This window comes from Perca flavescens, chromosome 12, assembly GCF_004354835.1.
Source record: "Perca flavescens isolate YP-PL-M2 chromosome 12, PFLA_1.0, whole genome shotgun sequence".
Classification (NCBI taxonomy): domain Eukaryota; kingdom Metazoa; phylum Chordata; class Actinopteri; order Perciformes; family Percidae; genus Perca; species Perca flavescens.
In genome coordinates, this window is record NC_041342.1 from 23,755,831 (window position 1) to 23,783,182 (window position 27,352).

Sequence of the window (27,352 nt, forward strand, 5' to 3'; positions counted from 1 at the left end):
TATCCATGCTGTCCTCTTCTCCACTGAACCACCAGCGTGCTCCGCCCCTGCCCTCTACCCAGATGTCAGCTGCTGGAGAGCGGCCAACAGTGATTTAAATACGGACAGAGAGGGAAGCTGTCTGTGTGAGAGACAGCAGCGTCTAAGGGAAGAGTGAAGTGGGCCACACTTTTTTTTTTTAATTTTCGAACACCCCCCTTCCACTGAAGTGTTGCTATCCCCAACAAAAACACTTTTTATTGTCCAACATTTCTGTGTGGCTCTACTTTTTCCACTTGGCATTTCTTACAGCAACAAGTGTTGCTGGCTACCAGCGACAGCTTATCCATTTTTCCAAACACAGAAAAAAAAAGAAAATGCCAACGACATATTAGCTGCCTTTCAGTGCACAGTGTGTGCCACAGCCGTGACACCGGGCTGCGATGATCGTGTCCAACGTGAGCCTGAGCGGCTGCGCAGGGGTCAACAGCGCTCTGTGTGCCGCAGCCGGGGAAGGGCACTTCGGGGGAGGCTCACACCGGACCACCCTCACACCGACAGGAAACCTGATCGTGGCTGTGTGCCTGGGCTTCATCGGCACTTTCGGATTTATGAACAACCTGTTAGTGCTGGTGCTCTACTGCCGCTACAAGATGCTGCGGTCGCCCATCAACCTGCTCCTGATTAACATTACCATCAGCGACCTGCTGGTGTGCGTACTGGGGACTCCGTTCAGCTTCGCCGCCAGCATGCAGGGAAGGTGGCTCATAGGAGAAGGCGGCTGCGTATGGTACGGCTTCGCCAACTCCCTCTTTGGTGAGTAGAAATGCGGAATCTAAGTAGCGATATTCATTTGGACGTTTTAATTTTGTGTTTCTGTTACATCTGTGGACTACTGTATTTATGGTTTTATTTCAGATGCTGTTAGTGATGGCGCGCTTGGATCCTTTGCAGAGCACTGCGGTTGTTAGTAGGATGTTTAGCTTAATTTCTGGGGTCGCAATTAAGGATTTAGAAAACAATTATATTAAAAGTTATATGCCTATCACGCCCTTTGTGAAGTGCACGCTGCGTCTTATGGTGATAAACTTTCAGAAGAGCCTGAACATCGGCGTAGGCCACATGAATTGAAGAATGAGAAAATAAACCATTATTTGGCCAAATTGATTAGGTTTGTATTCTTCCGCATTCTTAAACAATGTCCTTCCTTCGTTTTCTGAAATTTTAGGTGGGACCATGTTCTGTCATAACAGAAATTGTTAAGGTCTTGGTAAAGATGCGGATTGTTTTATCTGTTGTTTGCGAAAAAACGTAATTCACCACTGCACGTAGGAGCGATGTTGCGGATCATAGCCTACTTAGATAGGATGCACATCCACTATCGCGGTCCCGGATGATGCCTGCAAAGATTTTGTGTCCAGGTAATGAGCTGTAATAAGTCTTGTGTGGTTCTTCATGGTGCGGTACTGTTCATCATCTCCGAATGGGTCTGCATGGCAGACTGTTGAATCACTTCCAGCCACTTCCTAAGCTGCACGTGCATTTTCATAAGATAGCTGGAGGTATTCGGGAAGCATATGGTGTGCTTAGCGCTCCCTTCACAGACGCCAAGTAATTTGTTCAAATGTCATTAGGAACTCTGTCACACAGGACTGTCAGTGGGTGATTTGGCTGCTGCACGTACTGTATATGAAGCAATGTGCTATGGCAGCTTAATGCTTGTTACCATACAGTTGAGTGTCTGCAGCGGAGGTTCATTTAGCTGCCCGTGCAGGTCTGTGGTGGGCTGTGGGGACACGGTCTTAGCCCATGAGCAGGCTATGGCAGATGCATCAGCATTTGTTGCAGAATAAAATCACCCAGGGGAAATCTTTAATGAGAAAAGGGGACTCTGGTACTTTGCTCAAGAGTGTTGATATCGATGCAAATGGGGAACAATGAAGCAACTGAGAACAAGGGACTCTCTCTCTCACCTGGAACTGGGCCAGGCTGGGATGCTGAGGGGAAAAAAAGCTTAGTGTTAATTTTTGGAGGGACAGGGGTGCTATGTTAAAGTTGCAAATATGAAGTTCTGTATTAAAGGAACATAGACAGAATAATATAATTTCCCCTGAGCACTCTATCCCTCAACGCTTCAATTTGAGTAATTTGGATGAAATTAGTTTGATGCAAAATTCAAGAGAAAACTAATTTGCAAATAGAATTTTCAACAATAAGGCTCTTCTATCCTCAGGAGTTATTGGCCTGATTGAAAGTTCAAGGCTTTCTTGTTGTGGTCCCACTAATTGCTTTAAAAGCTTTTCAAGGCATCCAAAACAACCTTTGAAGACCTGAGGCTTGTACTACGAAGCAGGATTTGGCGTTAATGAGTTAACTTCAGGTTCAACCCAGGGTTTTCTGTACCACGACGGTAGATTAGTGGTTACCGGGTTCAATCGCCGTGTTAACTTATGCTGAACACCTAACCTGGTCCGGGAGCAGGTTAAATTGGAGATTAGAGATCAAGTGGTGTAAAAGCACCGCCTACTGACCAATCAATACTCGATTGATAACGGCGTCACCATTCTTTAGAAAATCAGGCGGAGCTCAGTGCGCGGAGAGAGAGAGGGGTGCGCTCATAAAAGTTAAAACATTTAGAGACAAACAACCCCGTTAACATTCACTGATGGGTATCTTTATGAAAGATTTTGATTTTTAAGTGGAGGGAATTACATGTAGGCTATGCTTCTTCTGCCGTCTGTTGCCAATACGCACATTGGTTAGAATTATGTTTTGATATTTTTTTATTTTCTCTCACAATCGCTTACCACTGCTGGCTGGGGTTGCAACTGAAATAAAAAGCTAAAGCAACGACAATTCATGGAAAGCAAAAGTGTAATTATGGTCAGATCTTGTGCCTGACTGAAGTGGTCAAATTATAACTGACTTTGCCACTTTATTTCAACAATACAACCCACATAAATGAACCACGTCACTGGTAAACATGGTCGGCTTCTTTAAAAAATGAATTCCTAAGTTCATTGGTCATTGTATTAAAAAATGCCAACATTGTGAATGGATTTCAACAGCATAAAAAAATTAAATATGTAGAGAATTTCAGAGACCGAGACATTTCTTTACACGTGCTGAAGGTCCATAGTCAGCGCCCTTAGCTTTAGTCTGACAAAGTTTGTATGAATAGCTCATAAATCTCACACACAAAGGTTCTCTCTCACTCACTTCAGCGCATTTAATCTCCTGATGTTTAAAGCCTAGCTCAAAAGGGGAGCCCCTATTGCTAGCCATGCAGCCACAATCTAAACAACACACAAGCCAACCGTCGAGGCTTCTGATACAAGTAACTAAACATTTTGAGTCGGGCTGTATCGAAATTCTGAAGCTGTTATCGCCGTATTTTTCCCATGACGAATAATTTCATACATTTTCAATAAATAGCCATAATAGTTCCCCCTTTGTGTTTCCTATATTTATTTTAAAATAACAAAAGTTAACACTTTTGAATTAGCAAAAAAATATCTCACCTTCAATATTTTAGCCTATTTACAGTACAATGAGCAAATGAACTATGAGGACAAAAAAATAAACTAATCACAAAAAATGTAATTATCGTTAATTTATCGTTAGAGGTAAAATGTGCAATCGTGCAGCCCTAGTTTTGAGCCTTTTGTCCTTATCTAGAGAAGAATTAACACACGCTGAGCCACCTCCAACTGATGTTAAGAAACTGGGAAAAAGAGATAAAAACAAAAAGGGTCAAATGATGGAAGCTGTATTGTTGCTTGTCTGCCCCTCTGTGACTCTGGGACTGTGCATTTGCACATCTGACAGCAGATCATGGGCGGATTGTAAGACAATGGGCCCCTGGGCAAAGACATGTAAACTGTCCCCCATCTCCTAAGGACAAGACAACCACACTGTAAAAGATACACACTTTGTGTCCATTTGTGGTTGTTTCACATCTCTTTGTTGTCATTTTGTGTCTCTTTGTGGCAGTTCTGTGTTCCTTTCCTGGCTTTTCTTACATGGTTGCCCCATTGCTTTCCTTGATCAACAGTACTGCTACAATTTTCACCCAGTTTGTTCAACTTGATTAAATGGAATTTTCCTTTGCTTAAGGGCCTCTTGAATCTGTCAAACTTTTAAATTGAAAACAGAGCACCACTTCCTCTGGGATAAGTTAGCAAATTTCAAAACAGGATTACTTCATTTCAGTCATGTCGCACAGAATAAAGTGAGCCCCAGACGTTTCTCAGTATCTGAAATGTACTTTGATTTTATCTGCTGTCTCGCTAACCCGAGTGCTATGTTGAGCAGCATCTAAAGATGTGCAACGCTGTCATCCACAAGGAACCAATTTATTAAAATCTGTCTGACAGGACTTTGGTTTCTACAAGCTAAAACAGAGCAGGGATGGAGAGATGGAGAGAGAGAGAGAGAGAGAGAGAGAGAGAGAGAGAGAGAGAGAGAGAGAGAGAGAGAGTGCGAGAGAGAGGACTCATTAAAACCTCCATTGGTTATGGATGAGTAATTCCTCAATGGGCTCATAAAAAAAACAGAGTGAAAGAAGTGAAATTGATTGTTTAGATTAAAAATCCTGCTTGCTGCCTTGACAAAATGACTGTGTCTTTCTTCACCAAATCTCTAAAAAGCCTTTCTGAATGATCGATGTTCCTTCAACTTAGAGGGCATCACTGTGAATGACAAAATACATTGTTACCCAGGTGTTGGGACATTGTATTCCTGCTCCCTTGTGACATTGATTCTACTTTATGCTGCTTTTAGCCTATAAAGTGTTACGATTTTTGAATAACTGAACAATAGAAGATGCACCGCTTTGACTTTATGCCAAGAGCACACACTGAAGACATGTGAAGATGTGTATGTCTCACACCCTGTACTTTTCACTTTGCAATCACCCTGCTGGCATCCATTTAGCCACTTCACCTCTTCTGTCCAACTCCTTGCATCTCTCTCTCTTTCTCTCTCTCTCTACGGGTTATTGGCTGCATGTAAACGTAGTCAGTGACTACGTTTACATGCAGTAAATAACCCGTTCAAAACCGGAATATTAGCAATAACCCGGTCGCGCACGGCCATGTAAACACAGGCAAAAACACGAATATGCTCATATTTCGGTTTTTAAAAACATGAAAATGATCCCTGTTTCCCTTTTCTAACCCGAAATTTTGGTCATGTAAACGCGTATCGGCATATCCCCATCAAAAGGAACATTGATTTGTGTTCTGCGCATGTTCAATTCGCAAGGAATCTTGGTCTTTTGAGTAGAGGAACTTCTTGTATGCGCCAGAAAACATAGTTATAATAATAATAATATACTATAATAATATAGTTATATATAAATGTCAATGCAGAAAACCTGCGCGCAGTATACCGGAAGTAAACAAGAAGTAGAGGTAAACATGGCGAGACGCAGCACAGCACCACACTTTTGGAGAGAGGAGGAAACCAATTTCTTTATTAGTGTGGTGAAAACTATGAATATAATGTCTTTTGTTGACGGCAGAAAGTACCGAGATAGTGAGATTTATAAGAAGGTGACCGAAGTTATTGCGTCTCAAGGTTGTCCGTACGTCCAGACGCTAACCGTGCGTCGCCGTTTACATCGGGATATTGCCAATTGATTACAAATTTCATGTATACAGGAGTAACTCTCTCTGCTCACGCATGTAAACGGGTTATTCTGAATGTTTCAGAAACCCGAATAGTAACCTTAACCCGACCATAACCCGAAAATTGACAGCTTGTAAACGTAGTCAGTGAACCTCTATTGTCTTCCATTATACTCTGGAGGAACAGGAGAGGATCTTTATTCTTTATTTGTCACAAGGTCTGCATGTTCCTGCATAAAGTTGGCTGCCTCCTCCTGCCTCAAGTGGACTCTGCACACAGTCACTGGATTAACCTTGTACCGCTGGGCCCACTTACTGCATACTGAAGTTAGATTTCCGTGCTGCATGCACACTAACACATGAACCAGCACAGATGCGGGCATTGAAATGGATGACCATGTACTTTAAAAAGGGAGAGGAAGTGCATGTGCATCACGCAGGCACAGGCAACACCTGGCCTGAGTGATGTTAATTTGTTGCAACGGTAAGAAGAAGTCTCAGCAGGGAGAAAGAAAGCAGAACAAAGCCGCTCCGCCATTAATGTCAGAGTGAGAGAGCCAGCTAATGAGCCTGTGTAATTAATAGTATATTAAAGCTGAGAACTGTTAAGTTAAAAGACGTGTTCGTTTGATTTCTGAGGAGGAAGGAGAGCCTTGGGTCCAATTGAAAGTTTAAGCAAAAGGTTTAATGAACAACACGATGAAAACGACATGACAAAAACAATCAAACATAAAACATGAAACACAGCCAGCAGTGGACTACAAGACATGCTTCCCCTTGTGGGGTCACAATTTGCAGCCCTGAAACATGACAAAACAAATACACTGTAAAGAAGCGGTCTGCTAACATGCTTCCCCTTGCGGGGTCACAGTTGCAGCCCTAAATTCACCTCTGTTTCCGAATTATATTCCTTTAGGATTGTGGGTGTTTCCTTGAATGGAAACTATCCCAGGTTGAAGACACACCTTCTGATTTCAGGTTTACTCCAGTTCACAGACAAAGGTTGTTTATCATGGTAGTGCCACTTCTATTCAAGTTTACAGAGATACACATTTTCTTTGTTCTAATCAAGTCTGGCCTAGCACGGAGTGGCTCCCCAAAAGGCAGAAACAATAGGTCTCCGTGTGTGGGGACAAGGAGCTTTCTCCAGTATGCTAAATGACAGATATGACCTAATGACTCTTTAGAAGCTTGAGTAGGTGTGAGCCAGACCAATGCTAATTAGTGTAATTATTGGATTAGAGTTAGCTGCAGGCTGCATAAGACCAAAAGTATTGTTTTCAAAATATAAGCATGGTTTTAACTTTTTTTAACTTCAACAGAACCTTACATCAGACGAAAATATGTTGTGGGTGATGGGTGTCTGGTTTGAGTCGGACATGTACACGCAGAGAGTGACTTGCCAAAGCAGTCATCCTTAACATAATCCAGACATTTGCAATCTCTCTTTTTACTCGTTAGTGCTGTCCCAGTAGTTCTGGTAGTTGATAAAACGCCTGTGATGACTGAGGGAAAAGACACTGGGATTTATAGAGCAAACTGCTTCATTTGATCCTGTGTTTTTAATTCAAACTGTCTTTCCCTGGATATATCAGACAAGTGATACTGAACCAGATGCTTTCTAAAAGACAAAAAAAAACAGAAACAGTGCGGGGACATCAGAGAGACGGCAGAACAAAGATGTTCCTTTTTTATTTCAGACATTATCAGATCATAAGAGGATGAGAAGATGGGTTGTACGGGTGTCTTTCACTATGACATTACATTGCCTTGAGTAAAGATTTTCTTGTCACCCATACTGTGTCACGAGAGAAAGAGCTGTTCTCATCAGGACATGTGATGGGAGCAGCTGATATAATCAAATTTTCATATCAAAAGTGATAAATCATAATCAACTACAACACGTTTGTAGAGCTTCAGGGTTTGAAGGTTGCTGTCTGTTGGTGCAGCATCGTGATCATTGCCAGAATAAAATATTGATGCCTCGGGTATGTGTCATGGAGAGCTGCTAATCAGCTGCAGTTTTGAGAAATAGTGATTGGATTTGGCTCCATTTATACTAGATGTTATCAGTCTTCTTAAAGATGTGCTACACCACAAGCTCCCAGACTGGATGTTAGACTATGTTAGAGGTGTCCTATTAGATATTTGAAATATACCTCCCAGTCAATCAGAAAAGAGCTTTCTGTCTGCTTCTTTAATGCCTGCTCCAAAACAGACTGGAGAAAAGGCTGCTTCTCTCAGGTTGTGGTTCAAGGTAACATGTTGCTATTGCACTATATACTATTGATGACAGCTGGCTATAAACACTATCACAAATATTTTAGCTTGAGGTCAGCCATCTCACTTGTTTACAAAACCGTTCTCCTACGGTTTTATTTGAAAGTTAACAGAGTGCAGACGGAGAATACCAGAGGATACATGACAGGCAGGATGAGATAGGATATCAATGAACAGGGTAGAAAGCGTCTTTTTGTCAAAATATGTTTGGGATTGGTTGCTATGAGTCAGTCAGTCGAGGTCAAAGACAAACACAAGTGGGTTGTTTTAAAACTGTGTTGACTTTGTAATATTGCAGTCACAGAGCTAAAAGCCTGGAGTTAAGCAGTCTGAGCAAGAAAAACAACATAAGTGCAAAATCTGGGGGCGGGGGGGACAAGCATAACACGCTGTGCCGAAGAGACTCTGCAGTCAGGGGTTCAACGCAGTGTGGTCAATGTATTTTCACACAGAGAGACACAAAAACATTTTGCAGAACCATCATATTTAATCCCAGAGCTCAATTTGTTTCCATCTTGTTTTCTTACTCTTTCCCTCTATTCATTCATCGTGCTAAGTCGTCATGGCGTGGACCGCCTATTTAAAAAGGAACATCCAGTTCAGCTTCGCTGCATTGCCGCTGATAATCAATGGGCATGAAGGATGGCCTTGTGGATAACAATGGCTTCATAAAAAAAGAAAAGGCAGAAGGGTCCCCATGAACACTGAGCTCCAGGCTCCTGTGCCTCTGAAATACTGAGAAAGAAAGGCACAGTTAGGGAGGGAGGGAGAGAGAGAGCGCTTCTAAAAAAACTTCTGTTTCCCGCATTGCTTCTGTCAAGCAGACACTACAGGTAGACATTACAGGTAGTGCTGCTGTTTATGATTTACAGCATTGTGTATCCGCGGCATGTCAACCGAAATATTTGACGATTCCACAACCACGTTTGCTATGGTCAATGGTCAATTTAAAAAAAAGTTGTATACACACACACTGACAATGTTTAAAACACAAAATCAAAACCCATTCTCTCTTTAAAACTTTAAACCATAAAGCTACTTTCAGCTGCACTTTGGGTTTCAGAAAGAGCTTTATATCACAGTTACTGTGCATGTTTTTTCTCACCACAGTAGATAAACATGTCTATCTCTATTTGATGGCCCCATTAAATGTGAAGTACAAAAGTCAGGGTAAAAAAAAAAAAAAAGTATAATCACCCCTGCACATGCTTTCTACAGTGTTATCTAGCAGCCTTACAGAGGGGAGGGAGGGGCTGCTCCTCTGCTCCTCAGTCACAGAACAGAAGAGAGAGGTGACTGTTTTGGGGCCACAGGAGAGAAATACCTTGCATGCTTGCTGGACAATACTGGCGACTTTTTTTTACAGAAAGTTGCTGTCTTTTCATCAGAAAATCGCCAGATTTGTCACTAGTCGCTTTTGTGAAAAAAAGTCGCTTAAGGGGGTCTGAAAAGTCGCAAAAGTTGGCAACACGGCCCACACACACACACATGCTGGCTTGACGCACACACCAGCACACAACTATAAACATCAGACCACTTACGTAGGCTATGGTGAATGCTCCGAACTTCCTGTCGAAAGCTGTTTGTGTTTAATCCAGGGTCTGACTTTTCATTTTTTTTTTTTAACTTAAGTTTGATACCAATATAGGTCTTACTGAAGGCATTTAATGGTCAAACTATTATTAATAAATATTCGAATATTAATATTAATAAACAAACTTTGAATATGATTTTGGGACAAAAGTCAAAGCCCTAATATGTGTCTACCCTGCAGGCATCGTCTCCCTGATCTCCCTGGCTGTCCTCTCCTATGAGCGCTACAGCACCATGGTGGCGCCCACTGAGGCGGACTCCTCCAACTACCGTAAGATCTCCCTGGGCATCACCCTATCCTGGGTCTACTCCCTCATCTGGACCGTGCCGCCACTTTTTGGCTGGAGCAACTATGGTCCCGAGGGTCCTGGGACCACCTGCTCTGTCAACTGGACGGCCAAGACGGCGAACAACATATCTTACATCATCTGCCTGTTTGTCTTCTGCCTTATTGTGCCGTTCCTGGTGATCGTGTTCTGCTATGGGAAGCTGCTGTGCGCCATCAGACAGGTGAGGCAATATGGGGACGGGCAAGGCTTCCACTTAACCTGCAATAGGTGCTCCTTTAATACTGGCTGCCGTGTTAAAGGTCAAACGTGGTGGGAATTTCAACACTAAAACCATATATTCCACATCCCATTAACCCAGTTACTTAAGGAGATAAAATAATAAGTACGTACTAGTAACAGATCACATGAAAGTGTTTCTGACAACAGAACTTAGAACAATAAAAACATATATATATTCCCATAATGTCCTTTACAGCCTCAATACAGATAGTGCCCCCTACTGCCAGAAACTGCCAAAAACTAAGCAGATTTTAAACAAATGCTAAATAAATGGCTGAATTTATATAATGTTTTTATCCAAAGTGCTTTATAATTTGCCTCTGAATCACCTATTCAAACCCACCCACAGTGACTCAATACAGTTTATGTGGCGTTATTGTTAATGGTAATGACAACATCTTAAATGTCTTAATACTAGTGGTTTATTGAGGTTAAAATGTGACACGTTGCAATTTTAAATTTGACAAACTGGTACACTTTTACCCACAGAGATTCTTTACCCAGCTCTACATTTCCCCCTCAGCTTCAGAGCATTATGGCATCTTTCAGCTCATTTGGTTTTACATCCAGCAACTGTATGTTTTTTTTTTACTCACTCTTACTGCTCCCAATAAACTTATTACGAGCATCAGCAGGAACCGGTTTTAGTGGAAAAGCCCGAAAAACGCAAACTAAATCCAAGTTAAAAACAATATTGACTCCTGCAATCTAAATGTCACAAGAGACAGTGTTCTGGTCTTTATTAGGACAGGTGTTTCAGACTCCTACCATACACAATGTGTGCCTGTGCAGTGCAGAATGTGTGTCCTGAAATTTCTTTTTATTAAATCCAAGCACATCTTAACAGAAACATTAAGTTCAAATAAGAAGAGCAGACGTAACAGTTGTGTGCAAGTGTGCATCGTGATGATTACTAATACAATTGAATTGATTATTGAATTCCTCAGCTTTTACTGAACTAGATCTGCTGTTGTGTCAATTAATTACAGCTCACAGATTAATTTGCAGAGCTGATTATATGCACGCCAACACTCTTTTGTTGTTGAGTAACTAAATCTAAAAACATACAGTGCTTTGCTCACTCTGTTATCCCGCTGATCTGACATTTTTCAGTTCAAACTACTTTTCTCCAAAAGCTGCGAACTAGTGAACTAAAACCTGCAGCTGCATTTCAAACAGCTGTTTTATAGCAAAGCTAATTGCGGTTATGAATCATAACCTGTGATTTCATCGCACTAAAATGACTAAAATCTGTGCTGTCACACACTATTTGGTTCACGCATTTATCTAAATGGATTGATTTATTAAATACACTGGTCTCGTATTCAGAATGAGTTATGCCAGGGCCCATATTTATCAAGTGATATTAGGGTTATATCAATATTTCTCTATTATTCTGCATCAATTGTTTTCACTTTGTTCTTTTTCTTTTGTCCCCTCTCACATTTTATCTATTTGATGCGTTTCCTCAACACACACTGCTCTTTGTATAGATTAAGAAAGAGGCAAAGGAAAGTAATAGCATTTAGTTCTCTCTCTCTCTTTTTCAGCCCTTACCTTGCTCTCTTTCTCTTCCTTCCGAACTCTCTCTTTTACATCTATTATATGTTGGCTTCAGCTTCATTGCCCCCTTTTCCTGTCCCTTCTTTGTGCAGGATTAAATTTATCTTTGCTCATTTGGCTTGCTGTGCTGTTCAGAGTTGTTAATTTCCTGCTCAATGAAGCAGGGTCACATGTGGGAAGACTGAATCAAGTCTGGGTTTGGTCCAAGTTGATGTAAATTCACTATTCAACCAACCATCAGATGTGAGGGAAGACACAGAGGGGGCTAGGATGTCTAGTTTAGTAGGATGTGGTTCACTACATATATGAAGGAAATGATTGGCCTACATATATCACTTCACTTTAGTTTAATGCTTTACCTTGTCATAATGTGAAAATGTGCTCCTTGCTCAGTTAAATTATGCATCATCCTCCCCAATCAAATGCTGCTGGTGGGTTTTTAGTAAAATAAAATGGACAGAGACAGGAAAAGTGACGACAGACACAGACCGACATACAGGCAAAGCTCATCCCTGCTTGCTTGCACATGCTTTTCAATGTCTGTCATCTCTTTTTTTTTTTTTCTATGATGGGAAATTTAAGTCTTTTTCAGTGCAGAAGACAGGAGCTGCGTGAAAGAGAGGAGTTAGTCCTTTCACAGGCACTTCAATCAGGGAACATCTTAAAACAGATGCATGCTTCAGAGCTCTGCTTTGGGTTATTGTGTTTGCCTTTGGCCTTGTGTATATGAACCCTGTGCCATGTTGTCAATGTCTACACAATGCTGCTAAGTTAATGTGACTTTGAATGATGAGAAAAATATTGACTCCATGACGGTAATGCATTTACTTACATGAGTGTATAATGCTATTTGCTTCACATATACGTAAAATGTTAATGAGTTAATTAAAAAAGTTAGTTAATTAAAATCAGTCTGTACAGATATGCAACATGCCATCATTATGTAATTTACAACTATTGTACCGATAACTTTCACTGCACTATTGTCAGCAGGTGATCTCACGATACAGTAAAATCTGCTGATGAATTAAATTGGAATCAACAAATGCATCCATTTTACCACATCTAAAGCTTCATTCAACAAATGACACATACAATATCAAGATTTAAGTTGAATACATTAGTATGATCAATAAACAACTGATGTAACTATAAATTGTTCGTCTTTTAGGAGATTTCCATGGAAACCGAATTAGGCCCGATTTGCAAATGTGTCCCCCCCCCCCCCCTTTTTTTTTTTTTTTACTTTACTTCACATGTTTTGTGTACACAAAATAATGAAAATGTAGGCATGAACCAATCCATCCAAAACAAGTAAAAAAAATAAAATTACAATGAGAACATGTGGGCATTAAAAAATGTAAGGTTCTGGTTCTATTGATTTTTTTTTTTGGCACTTGCACCGCAACATGCAAATGCAGCAAGAAATCTGGATTGACTAACAAGTACAAACACAATCCAGAATTGCTACATGTTATCTGGTTAATGAACAATGAATTCATTAAACAAGCTGTTATCTCTAATTGCCAGTTCAGGATATGTAAAATTGGCAAAACCTTGAATGCTTTCAACCAGTACTCTGTGCTCAGTTCATTTGTTTCACAAAAGCAGTTTCAAACCGCAGGGCATGGGGATAAAGTTTTGGTATTTTGGTGTGGTGTAGACTGTGGTAATGACCAGGTTGGGATTAGGGGGAATACATTACAAGTCTTTCTCCTTTTAAAGGTCCAAAATATTTTTTTTATTCTACAGCAGGTCAAGGTGCTATTTAAATACTGTGTAGTATCAAAACACAAAGCCGTATTCAGAAACTGGCACTTAAAACGAAACTTGCTTAAAAAAGGTCCAATGTGTAGGAATTTCTCCCATCAAGCGTTGAGATCATATATCGCAATCAACTCTCTCGCAGTTCAAAGTACGTATTACAGCTATGGTAGCCTTCACGCTTCAAAAAGCCAGTCTCTTGCTCTTTTCAATATCCTTTTTCTTTTTCTGGGCGAAGAAGAAGACTCCTGTTCCTGAAATTTGGATTTTGAATACGTGTGGTCCTCCATGTTTCCTTCTTCAAACTTGCCGGGGCCGGGAAGCTACGATACCCATTAGCAGAATTAGCAGCACCTGTGAGTTTATCATGTGACAGCAAAAACGCGAAAGGCGGAGTAGTATGTCCTGTATGTCCCTTACCGGCTAATGTATTTCAAGATGGATATGGAGCGTCCACCCCAGTTCATGCAAATGCAAATGTAAAATATTAAGCCAAAAGGAGTACTTGGAATTGATGGTGGAGGTAAATATTCATGAAAAAAGACAAGTTTGTGAACTGGCAACACAGATTTTGATAATTAACATTACATTGTACAATCTGCTCCAAATTCCTCATGTATAATAACACTCAAGACCTGAGGACATTTACATGCCAAGATTTAGTCATAGCGCCACCTACTGGCAACAGGAAGTCAGCCTCATGTGATAAACATCCTATTAACATGGAATTTACATTGTGTGGTCTACACTTTATATAGAGCAACATAATGCATTTTTAGTGCGTGTTGTCTAACGCCACACAGGAGGAGAAATATTCAGTTCCAGAAGCTGTTGCAGGAAAGTGGCTGCATGTGTTGATGCATTTCAACAGGGATCATACATGTCTCCACCAAAGCAGCAATGTTGCACAATAAGTGTAAAGACACGTCTCCACATACATTATTACTACATTCCTCAAGGACTTACTGAATGGTGTGCATACATCTCTCCATCTCTTCATATTGCTTGATTGAGAGGTAAGTACACCATAATGGGCATAGGAGGGTTTAAGTGTGGATTTAGAGAAGCCTATTTAGGTGCAACATCACAATTTAAATGACAAAAACTGATCAGGTCTGAGTTGGTCACTGTTATGTTGTTACAAATGCAGTGCAAAAACATTATAAGACAGAAAGTGATGGGATTTTCACCACAAAGGTACTTTTACATAATTTGGTGTCTCACTTGATATTTCAGATTAAGACAATAATCATCAAATTAGATTATTTTGATTTGGTTAACTACTAATTTGTTTTTTGCCAGAGGACAGAAGGCACAACCAAGTGGTTGAAGTGATGCCCTTTGGCATGAGTTGGGTTGAATCCTCAGAGCCATTAAATTTCCTGATCCAAAGACCATCTGTCCAAAATATTTCCTTCAGTTAGCCTTAGCAACAAATATGTCAAAGTAACAGTAGAAAGCAGCATCTTGTGGATTACTGCTTCGACAGAGTGACACTTGAAATAATTTGCATTATTTGAATACAAGAAAATAATATGACAAAATATGCACATGAACACATACATACACATTTAAGGAGTCTTTGGTTAGATCACCAATGGCTTCCTGCCTTGTCCCAACATCTTTACCCTTGGTCTGAATTCATTATGTTACTCATATGACCCTGTGGATATCAAGCGACACTCAAGTGCTACACTATTTCTCCAACATGCTGTAGGCTATGTGGCACAGCGGCAGAGCTGGAGAGAGGGAGAGAGATGAAGATATCAAGAGGAAGTGAAGGAGACAGAGAGATGAAAGGAAGAAAAGGAGGGGAGGAAGGGGAGAGCGACAGACTGTAACTGCTGGCGTCCACATTTTGTGCTGGCCCACATCAAATGCACTGACCTTGCACTGGTCATTAGGGCCCCTGATGTCCCTCCCCTCTAGTGATGGTACAACTCGACTTGCTTTTTTTGGTTTTCCATTAGCAAAAGTTGTGCAAAGTACCTGGTACTTTTTAAACCTGTTCTAACTCCCAACTCGTAAAATATTGACACTTGGTCATAGTACAGCAGATTAGTAAAAAAATCGTTCACTTTGGTATACAAGCATGAAATTTGGCACAGATACTCTCTAAGGGCCACTATTTTGGAAAAAGGCGTTGGCCACTCAAAAATTCAATATGGCGGCCATTTTTCAAGATGGCCGCCATTGCTATTCAATGCTTATTATATCAATGATTCAAGCAGTGATCAAAGCATAAAATTTGATACAAATACTCTCTAAAGGACATGTTAATGGAAATAGATGCTTGTCCCTCAAAAATTCAAGATGGCCGCCATTTTTAAAGATGGCCACCGTTCCTGTCGAATATTAATTATTTCAATTGTTCATATGGTGATGCAATTATAAAATTAGGCAGAAATACTCTTCAAGGAACACTCTTTTGGAAAAAGGTATGTGCCACTCAAAAATTCAGGATGGCGACCATTTTCAAGATGGCCACCATTTCTGTCAAAAATTTATGAAAGGATTCAAGAGAAATGGCGGCCATCTTGAAAAAAAGTTGCCATCTTGAATTTTTGAGGGACCAGCACCATTTTCCAAAAAAACATTCTTAAGAGAATATTTTCACAAAATGTTATGCCTACATCACTGTTTGAACGATTGACATAATGAGCATTTGACAGAAATAGTGGCCATCTTGAAAAAATGGCCGCCATGTTGAATTTTTGGGGGGCCAATGCCTTTTTCCCAAAAAGTGACCCTTAGAGAGTATCTATGCCAAATTTCATGCTTCTATACCAATTTGAACGATTCTCTTGAAATATGCCATTAATCTGTTGTACTATCAGTGGCTCTCAGAAATCACCCTTTAGTTTCTGTATGGAACGCACCGGGCATAGCAGCAGCGCTGTTAGGTGACATAGTAATAAGTGTCTAATCCGCTTAAGGAGGTTGGTTAGGGTGGTGGATCAGTCAAATAACACAAGACTTTCACCCAGGAGACCGGGGTTTGTGTACCGTTCTTGTACCGCATGTCACTGATGCGCATATTTTGTAACCCCACCCACGATCGTTTCCAAAACCTAACTGTCCCATTCTTGTGCCGCATGTCAATTAAACGTACATCCCGACCCAGGGTGTCCAAAAGTGACGCCAATAGCACCGACCCAGTGCGTCAAAAAGTGATGCCAAGAGTCTCGACCAAGTGAGTCTAAATACCCAAAATTTTTAAGACTACCATCAATAGCAACCACAATTTTTTGTAAATTAGATTTTAGTTCCTCTGTTTGGTTGCTGATGATGTCACAGCATTTTCCCGCTGCATCGCTATGGTGATAAGCTGAGAATCCCACTTACACTGAGGGGATGCTACCCGCAGTGGAAAACAAAAAAGAGAAAAGTACTGGTATTTAAAACAGTGAGTTGAGCAGAGCTGAACCATGCACTGAAAACATGGCCATGGCCACACACAAAATTACTCAGCAGCTCACACTGCTGTACACCTGTGAATGTCACCTAGTTGTCCTGGCTCTGCCTTAACAGTTCAGTTCCCATAGCAAATTAAAATGATGATCCATGAAACATGAATATGAAACTTAAGCTTGATAGCTTTATCAAATGTATTTGTGACATTAATACTTGTGGTTACAATCAAAATAAATGAATTAAATAATACGTAAGTGAAAATGTAAATGTAGCACTCTGGAATCTTTGGTCCTGCGCCATGACATTGGAATAGAACATCATTGGCCATTTCAATGACAACTTGTAAAACAACATAGCTAATATTGAAGAAATGTAACAAAGTATTATTTTTGTTAACATTATTGCCTCAGCCCCATAAAGGGTCCCCCTCACTCCTGTTTTTTTTTTGTTTACACTGAAATAGTAATATTTATGTAATTAGACTTCCATGGAAAGGGGGTATCTAACTAACAGCCAGTGTGGGAAATATTGAGTGATGCGGGAACCAGAGAAAGATGAGCTCATGACACTCACACAAGCACTATTTGTTTTTACGAGGTAAGATTTATATATTTAGCAGCCTATATGTATTTTTTTTCCCGCGTCTCTAACGTAACCTCTCTCGCCGCAGAGTGTGGCAAATGTGGTTGATTTTATGACGAGACCGAATACTACAGCACTGCCAAGGTCTATCAACACAGCTCCGCCGACCGGAAGTGTAGGCAAGCGCGGTTAAGACCGTAAACAAAGAGTTAGGCTAAGGCTAACTCCTTATCGGCTATCACATCAGCATTTTCCTCGCCAATGTACGGTTTTTAGCAAACAAAATGTATGATCCTCGGCTGCAGATCCCCACTCGTAAATGTATTATGGACTGCAACATCATGATTTTCATAGAAACATGGTAACAACAGCGCTGTGCAACAGCATCTGCTAATGATGAGTGTGACGCTACAAAAGCGACCCTCTCCCTCTTACACACATTGGCCAACTCTGGCATAGTCGCTCTCTCCTCCTTTTCAACAAATGAAACAAATAAAAAAGTCATAAAAGTTGCAGGTCGCACAAGTGCAAGTAGTTTTAAAAATGACTCTCACTGTCTCAGAAATTGGTCGCAAACCGACCCTGCCCCTTAAGAACATATGTGGAACGAATTTTATAATCGTCGTCGATAATGTCAACTAATAAGCCCTAATTATGATTATCCATATCAGTGGCTTACTATTCTAAAATACACACACACGACACAGATGACATTCAGGAGGGACATCGCTCCTGTGAGGGTGTAACTGAAATGTGCTCCTGCATGCCAGGAGGCTCACTTGCAAACACACACACTTACACACAAGCACACATCCCTAATGAGAAATTGAGAGCTGTGCAAGATTTACATTGATTCACTGGTTCCATAATAGCAGCATTTAAATGGAAAGTATGATTGTATCATGCAATTGTGGTGTGTGTAGTGCTGACTTAGCACAGACATGCAGGCCCCTTACTGCCAGGTTATTTATGGAGACAAAAAGCACATCCTGTGATAATATTACTCAAGTTTGAACTAGGCTGTATCAGCTACTTGTTAATTCTAAATCTGACCGGAAAACGACGACTTCATATTGCAGCCTGTGATAGGCTTTAATAAAAATGCATTGAAGTCCGTTCTCTCTCCTCCTGCTTTCTAAGTGAATTACTTTCTCTGAACATTTCCCGCTACTCAACAAGGTACAAAGTCACCAGGGAGCAACCAGAATCAAAAGGCCTCTTGTTCTTGAGAGATAAAAGCAAAAGCCAAAGCAGTATTATTGCACAGCACTTAGTAAGATGATAAATCACCTCCAATATCTTTATTTTAGATACCCGCTGTAATTAGTGAGCAAACTCCGCTATATTGTGAAAAAGTGAAGCGTTATGTTTGTCACATCTGTCTGCTTTTCATTTAACCATCTAGTTTGCTAGTTTTTCAGTTTTCATATTTAAAAAATGCCAGATAAGAGAAATATTTGTCCATTTGTATCATTTGTCCACTGTCCTCTATTCTCCACACTCCACCCCCACCCTTTCGACTGCTTCAGTCCCAGCTTTCTCATTTTCCTTTTCACTATTTTCAAAGCTGTCTTTCTCTCAATCTCTTTCTCCATCTCTGAATCCTCTGCCCTCTTTGGATATTATTTCCCTTTCAGTGTGCCATCATTATCCATCTCTTTCACCTTGGTTGCCATTAGCGCATCCATTCCTTCTCCACCCCTTATCACCTCTCCAGAAAGCAAACCAAATTGTGCCATATTTTTATTTTGTAACAATAAGAAAGATGTTGACACCTGAAAGCAATTTCAGATGTGGGTGTGTTTATTTGTGCTTTAGAAGAAACCGCTTTTTAACAAGACTAAAAGTCTACAGCAGTGCTTGCAGCTCTGTGAGGTTGTACTTAGGTACAGCTGCGGTTTGAGCTAAATGCTAATTGTAGCATGCTAAGGCTTGCTAATTAGCACTAAACACAAAGTACAGCTAGTAGCTGATGGGAATATTATTTTCCAGGTATTTAGTCATAAACCAAAGTATTGGACAAATTTACATTTTCAGCTGATGGCACTAGACGAAAGTCTGATGTTAATTAACGTTCAGTTTCACAGTAGCCCTCGCACCGATCAAAGTGTCAGTTATAGTGTCCTCAGTGACAATAGAGGCTCCAGCGTCAGACCTTTACAAGTACACTGTTACTCCAGCTCTTACACAGAGGTCATACAGGCCACTCCAACCAAATCCCAAAGCCACCGGAGTCAGTTGTTATCTTCAGAAGCCCAGGAAACCTGTAGCAAGCCCCCTGACCATTTTAACCATTAATCAGGTCCAGCCTGGAACCAAGCTCAAAAATTATGTCATTACCTTATGGTTTTCTAACACTATGTTACATTTAAATCCTAGTCAAGTATATGTGTCCAGCACATGGATAATTAATAGTAAACGTAGGAAAGAGTTTTATCTAATTACACATCATGTTTGCTTTGTATTTACTCAGACAAACCACAAATAACAAAATGTGCAAAAGTGTGTTGCACTCGAGTAATTTACACTAAAAGCATAAACAGCCTTTTTGTGAGCGAGCACTTCAAAGCATTACATGCATACCTGAGATGTGCTCATTTGATGACAGCCCTAGAACCATTTATTTTACTTCACTTATTAAGACTGATTAGAATAGATTTGAGAGAGCTAATATTTCTTGTGGCTGGCAGAATAATAAGCTAGACAGGGAAATTAAGGGTTATTTGAGGTGGTTGTATTAAAGAGTAGAAGTAATATACCATTAACTTTCTTTATCTCCAGTCTAATGTGAATGTCCCTCATTGACCTTCTACTGAAACTGTAGAAATATTATCAATCGTAGTGGTAATATTTGAGAATACTGCATTATGAAACTGTTGCCGAGGTTTAAAAGGGTTTTGTAAAATTCAACATGGTTTTCACAAGACAAATGTAAGGCATAGTTTTAGATACATTAACATACAAAAGCTTTCCCGTTTGTATTATTGACCCAGTAACTCAAACCACATCTACCACATGGGCAAAACATTAAATAATACATTGTTAATTATTTATATTTGAGCCATCAACCAAGCACTGTACAGTAGTAGTTTATTTGAACATGTAACAAAAAAAATATATATATATATACACATACATACATACACACACACACACACACACACACACACACACACACACACACACACACACACACACACATAAAATTAAAATGACAGATGAATAAGGACATGTACTTCTCAGCACAATCTACCAAATTTATTATAAATAATTCAAATTCCCATGTTCAAAAAGGAGTAGGAAGAAGTTCATAAACAAACTTTTCTAGTCCTACCCCCTTTCTCTATTTTTATCCTTTAGTTAAATATAAAACAATTCAACACAATTCTTCTTTACATACACGTACACCGTATATCTACCTACAGCTCACATACAGTCATGGCCAAAAGTGTTGGCACCCCTGAAATTTTTCCAGAACATCAAGTATTTCTCACAGAAAAGTATTGCATTAACACATGTTTTGCTATACACATGTTTATTCCCTTTGTGTGTACAAAACAAAAAAAGAAGGAAAAAAAGCAAATTGGACATAATTGCACACAAAACTCAAAAAATGGGCTGGACAAAATAACAATAATACGCTTCCTATAACCATCAATAAGCTTCTTACACCTCTCACCCGGAATTTTGGACCACTCTTCCTTTGCAAACTGCTCCAGGTCTCTCATATTGGAAGGGCACCTTTTCCCAACAGCAATTTTAAGATCTCTCCACAGGTGTTCAATGGGATTTAGATCTGGACTCATTGCTGGCCACTTCAGAACTCTCCAGCGCTTTGTTGCCATCCATTTCTGTGTGCTTTTTGAAGTATGTTTGGGGTAATTGTCCTGCTGGAAGACCCACGATCTCGGACGCAAACCCAGCTTTTTGACACTGGGCCTTACATTGCGACCCAAAATCCTTTGGTAATCCTCAGATTTCATGATGCCTTGCACACAGTCAAGGCACCCAGTGCCAGAGGCAGTAAAACAACCCCAAAACATCTTTGAACCTCCACCATATTTGACTCTAGGTACTGTGTTCTTTTCTTTGTAGGCATCATTCCGTTTTCGGTAAACAGTAGAATGATGTGCTTTACCAAAAAGCTCTATCTTGGTCTCATCTGTCCACAAGACGTTTTCCCAGAAGGATTTTGGCTTACTCAAGTACATTTTGGCAAACTGTAGTCTTGCTTTTTTATGTCTCTGTGTCAGCAGTGGGGTCCTCTTGGATCTCCTGCCATAGCGTTTCATTTCATTCAAATGTCGACGGATAGTTCGTGCTGACACGGATGCACCGTGAGCCTGCAGGACAACTTGAATTTCTTTGGAACTTGTTTGGGGCTGCTTATCCACCATCCGGACTATCCTGCGTTGCAACCTTTCATCAATTTTTCTCTTCCGTCCACATCCAGGGAGATTAGCTACAGTGCCATGGGTTGCAAACTTCTTGATAATGCTGCGCACTGTGGACAAAGGAACATCTAGATCTCTGGAGATGGACTTGTAACCTTGAAATTGTTGATATTTTTCCACAACTTTGGTTCTCAAGTCCTCAGACAGTTCTCTTCTCCTCTTTCTGTTGTCCATGCTTAGTGTGGTACACACAGACACACAATGCACAGTAAGTCAACTTCTCTTCTTTTTATCGGCTTTCAGGTGTGATTTTTATATTGCCCACACCTGTTACTTGCCCCAGGTGAGTTTAAAGGAGCATCACATGCTTGAAACAATCTTACTTATCCACAATTTTGAAAGGGTGCCAATAATTTTGTCCAGCCCATTTTTTTAGTTTTGTGTGCAATTATGTCCAATTTGCTTTTTTTCCTTCTTTTTTTGTTTTGTTCCAATACACACAAAGGGAATAAACATGTGTATAGCAAAACATGTGTTAATGCAATACTTTTCTGTGAGAAATATTTGATTTTCTGGAAAAATTTCAGGGGTGCTAAAACTTTTGGCCATGACTGTATACCCATGCATACACAGGCACAGATGCATACATACACATTTTTTTGCTCCATTTCTTTTCCATCCATCTTCTTCCTTTCTGTCCATCTATAGTAAATCAAATAATAACATCCATACTAGACTTAGTATAGGTCCAGGAACCTAACAGTCAGTATACAATACTATCTGTTACTACTATACTATTCACTACTATACAGTGAATGTGCATCTAATTCCCATTGCATTTGATTTCAGAGCAAACTGGGACAGAAAGATCTGAAATTATCATCCCAAGTTTTTCTCTTATCATGCTGGCATCCCAAGAGGAAATCAAAGTGTAGACATGAAAGTTACTGACAAACTGTAAATCACAGGGAAAACACACTGACAACATAGCTGGTTGTGGTAGAATCAATGCAAAGTGTGGTTGGATCATTCATCTAAAATAGAGCTCAGAAGAATTTTTCCACAAAGAACTTGAGTTGTGTTCCACAGTACAATAGTGTCAGCACAGTATTTTTGGGGTACATGTTATTGGATGATTCAGCAGGCAACATCTAGGCAACATTCTACTGGCAACATTTAGAGCCAATATGACTTTGCCAACTGATGTAAGCTTTTCTCTTATGGAGTTGACAGGGGCTTCCAGAACACACAGTGCTCTTTATGTAGCAAGACAGAAAAGTAAAGCTAGGTAGGTTTGGGGTAGTGAATGTGCCCAGTCAAAGACCTTTAATTGATTTAAAAAGAACATGTTTTTACCATAACCACAATCCTACTTACAGTCTCCCTAACACCCATACCATTGTTGTCATGTGCAAATATTTCAGGAGGAAAGAATTTGGAAAAATTTTCCCAGAGTTTTCAGAGGAATTCAATTTATCAACATTCTTGTCTAGTGACAGGGAACGGATTTACCGGTTGTGTTGGCAAATTGCATTTGAAAGGACCTTTGAGATGGGACAGCCTTGCCGAACCCATTAAAATTGATCCAATCATGACGTGTGGACTTTAAAGGATGAAGCCCTGAATTGGGACATAGCTTAAAGCCGTCTTAATATAGTTGTGCCCAAAAATGAAGTGATGTGATTTGATTTAATCAAAATATGATATGTCATTTACTTGTGTAGCTCTCAAGCCGAGCCAAGGGCTCACCACTCTGTTGGTCTTTCTGAAAACGCACCTGAAGTGTTGGGTCTCCTTAAGAAGCCGTGTGGTGGAAGTTTTCCTTGAAGCAGCAGCATTAGTGATATTCATGATAAAATCAGAACAAATAACGACCGTTTGAGAATTAAACCAAAGTTTGGTCTTTGAGTATTTATTTACATTTGCAAATGGAGAAAACGGTTTCAAAGGTACACGCAGCACAACTGAAAATGTCTTTCTAACCTAAAGTCTAAACATCCAAACATCATATAGTGAAGAAACTCCGTTAAGCCACCCCTCTAAATGTATCTTTTAGTATGGCCATAGTTGAAAAGAGACATCATTAACAGTCACACCATTGTCTCACCTTCCCCTCTGCTCTCTGTTCTTAACATTAGCCTAAACAACACTTTTATCTCAGGAGACAGAAACCTACGTAGTTCTCACTGTTGTAAACAGTCATGGGCCTTCTCCACTTCTATCTAAGCAAAAAGACAACAATGTGAGAAGGTTCAGGCTAGTAGAACTAAATAACTCTACTGGGCTATAGTTAACGGTTGCCAACTATTACACTTGGAGCCTTTTGAATCTACACATGAAGAAGCTAAATCTTGTGGCGTTATAAAACAATCAAACCAATGGTTAATATCATTAGACAAATGGTTAAAATAAAATTTGCCACCACAGCCGTCTTTGACTGAACCTGGATGGTACAGACACTAGCGTGCAGAGCACATTTAGATTTAATTTGGCCGACTAAAGGAATTAATTCAATATAGGTGATAAAAACCCTGAGGCAACTAATAGTTGCCAATAAATAGCTTAAAATAAGAAGCCTCTATTTTTTTCTTTTGTGTGTGTGAAAAAAGTACTGTATGTATGGTAGCCATTGTTTCTCTCTTTGCTCATATCCTGGGCTCTTCGCCCGTCCTGACCCAGTAAGCAATGGCCTAATTAGGGCATTTGAATGTGACAGTCTCTCATCTGACACTGCCAGTCTCTGCAGTTGTCTGTCTGTAGGATGCAACAGCATTTCACTCTTGGCTGTGACACATACATTCACAATAATTCATCCAGCAAAGCGGTGATAAACAGTGATGCGCTCTTTAAAATGAGCAGTCATTCTTTACTATATGGACACAGGTTTATTGAGGATGGCTGCTCGCTGTTATGACAGTGTGTGCTTGCACCGGCTCTGCCCCGTCTGTGTTTCTCCTAAGGATAATCTAACACACCTCTTGAGGATTCTGTATTGGAAATGGGGCAGCAGCCACAGATATATTATCGCTTTGAGTGGGTTCCTCCTGACCTATTTACATGTGTGCACTTGTAATCCAGGCCTCCCTAATACACGCTGTATGCTAATGGAAAAGTAGATTTCTGCTAAAGATTCCCAACAAATTATATTTATTTTTAAATCAAAAGGTTTGTAATTTGAAGCTCTGTAATTTGCCCTCTGCTTTCGTAGTTTCCTGTAACCAAATTGTCTTCCTCTGCGCGACATTCTAGTCCTCCATTTGTAACATTTCTATTTCTCATAGAAGGTTATCATTGATTTCTGTCCAGCTTTTCTTTTTCATCAAACTGTATGTATTGTTTAAGGAGCCAGCATGTAATCTGTAACCAGTTACCTTTTCTGCAGTTCCACGTACTGCAGTAAACTATTGAGAAGGATTTCAAACTGCTTGTAGGGTTCTCAGTTCAATTAGGAGCTTTGTGAATATGTCTTAAGAGAAAACTCAGTAACTCTTCGTCATTCAGGAGGACTCTTAGTGTAAGACAATATACTGTGTAAATACGGCCCCCTGATGTGATTATCACCCTAACAGCACATCTATAACTAATTCAACTTTAAAAAGATTGTCCACATTTTTTTCCATTCTTTACAGGTTGTATCTCATTATTGATGATAACCAAGTGGTACAGGAGCAGGGGTTGGCATATTACAATATGGAATAAATGGAACCCGTAAGGTCATGTTTGCACTAGAGAGGGCATTCAATTAAAATACACCATTGAAACATTGAACATTTTTTGCAAACATAAGCTGGAGAAAATATAAATCTTCACATCTGTAGCATTGCATCATGGCTAATTGCTTTTTTTTTCGTCCTCTATAGCAGATTAATAAATAAGCCATACTGGGACAATCAATAATCTTGAATGTGTTTCAAACCATACATAGGGGAATCCTAAGGGGTGTGTGTGTGTGTGTGTGTGTGTGTGTGTGTGTACACGCGCACACGCTGGTGTTTTAGGCAGATCCAGGACACAGCTAAGTGATGAGCCGTTAACTGATGAAACACATAACAATTACTCTGCATCTATGTGTGTATGTGCTTGCATATGCACAGGTGAGAAAGTAACATTATACAAGATGTGGTACATTAATGTCTGTAAGAGGTACACTGTACAGAAAGCATTTTGTAAAATGTCTTATATACTGTAATGTCTTAAAATGATTGTCATCAGGGTCTAACAAAAGATGCTACCGAGTTGCATAATGGGAATTGTAGGTGTCTGGTGTTTTTTATTCCGTCTCTTGTGAGCTCCCCAAAGTAATGATATTGCCAAGCTAAATCCCTAAAATGTCCCTTATGTCCTGCTGTGTTTTATAACCACACTTAAAGAATATATTTAGCATATTCCAGTAAAATCTTAATGGTACAAGTGTCCTCCTGCCATTTCAGTTTTGCTGTCATTGCACTGAAAACACTATTAATTGGGTGCCAAGGGCCATGCACATGGAACATGGAACTGGACTCCTTGGAAGCTCACTGAGGTTGTTAAGTATCCTCTGTTTAATAGCTGCTGCAAAACTTCTGTCTTGTGTGTCTTTGGAAGTTTGGGTGTGAATATAGATGAAACACATGAAGAGACGCCTCTGCACTGTCAAAAAAAGCCTGAAGTTCACAGACAGCCTACATTTATCCCTCACTGAAGCCAGTTTTCTCATTTCACACCACTAATGTATAACAAATGGCAACATTCAAGATGCATATGGAGGCTCGGTGCAATTTACGGCACTAGCCGTTTAAGAATTTCTGTAGTTTATTCAATTTACCGGTGAAGCTCCGAGTTGAGTGAGTGTGTCCATTAACCAATTGCATGATTTAAAATCTGTCTGTGTCAGTCCACTTGTGACAGTGAGTTTGATTGAGCCGAACTCAAACCCATCAAATGAGCATTTGAATTGGAATTTAACACTCGCTCTTTCAAAATATAAAAGCTTTCAAGGGCTCAATTTAGTTCAGTGTAGTGACATTTTGCCCAAAGATTTCCAAATTAAATTTACATTCTGCTGGGGTTAGTTTCTTTAATTTAGAGATTCATACGGAATATTTTAGAATCAGGATGTGAGGCTTTCTTGATGTCAAATATGTCACTTGTGTTAGGGCTGCGATGAACTCATCTTCAACACCTTGCTCACAGCCAGCAAATAGAATTGATTTGTTCTTTGTATTTGGTGAACTCTATAAAGACTTCTGACATCAGATGAGAAAATTGGTCTCCCGATTACCCCCCACCCCTCAATCTCGAGTCCCTTTAGAACTCCAGAGGCAGGATTTTCAGACGTAACCAAAAGCAATCTCACTGATAAAAGTCCTTTAGGTCTACAGTTCAACGAGTCAATTCCATTTTTGCCTCCACAGTGCTCCCCTCTCCCGTAGGTAGAGTGTTGTTATTCCAAATGAAAATGAATGTCCTGGCACATCTCAGCGTACCCAAACACACAAGAACCCGCACCAACCTTGCATTTACTACATCTGCGGGGGGGGGGGGAGAGGGGCGGGGAGATTGAGCAGGTGGAGGGAATGAGCATGGGGATATTGAAAGCTTGGGG

The 27,352-nt window shown here is 40.1% G+C and overlaps 1 protein-coding gene across 1 annotated transcript in view; it reads left to right on the forward strand.

Annotated features, from left to right (window-relative positions):
* Positions 1–422: 422 nt before the first annotated feature.
* tmtopsa (teleost multiple tissue opsin a) overlaps positions 423–27,352 on the forward strand; it is a 56,934-nt gene continuing 30,004 nt past the window's right edge. The window contains exons 1-2 of the mRNA XM_028594328.1: positions 423–795; positions 9,664–9,992. Coding sequence (XP_028450129.1) covers positions 423–795; positions 9,664–9,992 — 702 coding nt within the window. The remainder of the gene's footprint in view (positions 796–9,663; positions 9,993–27,352) is intronic.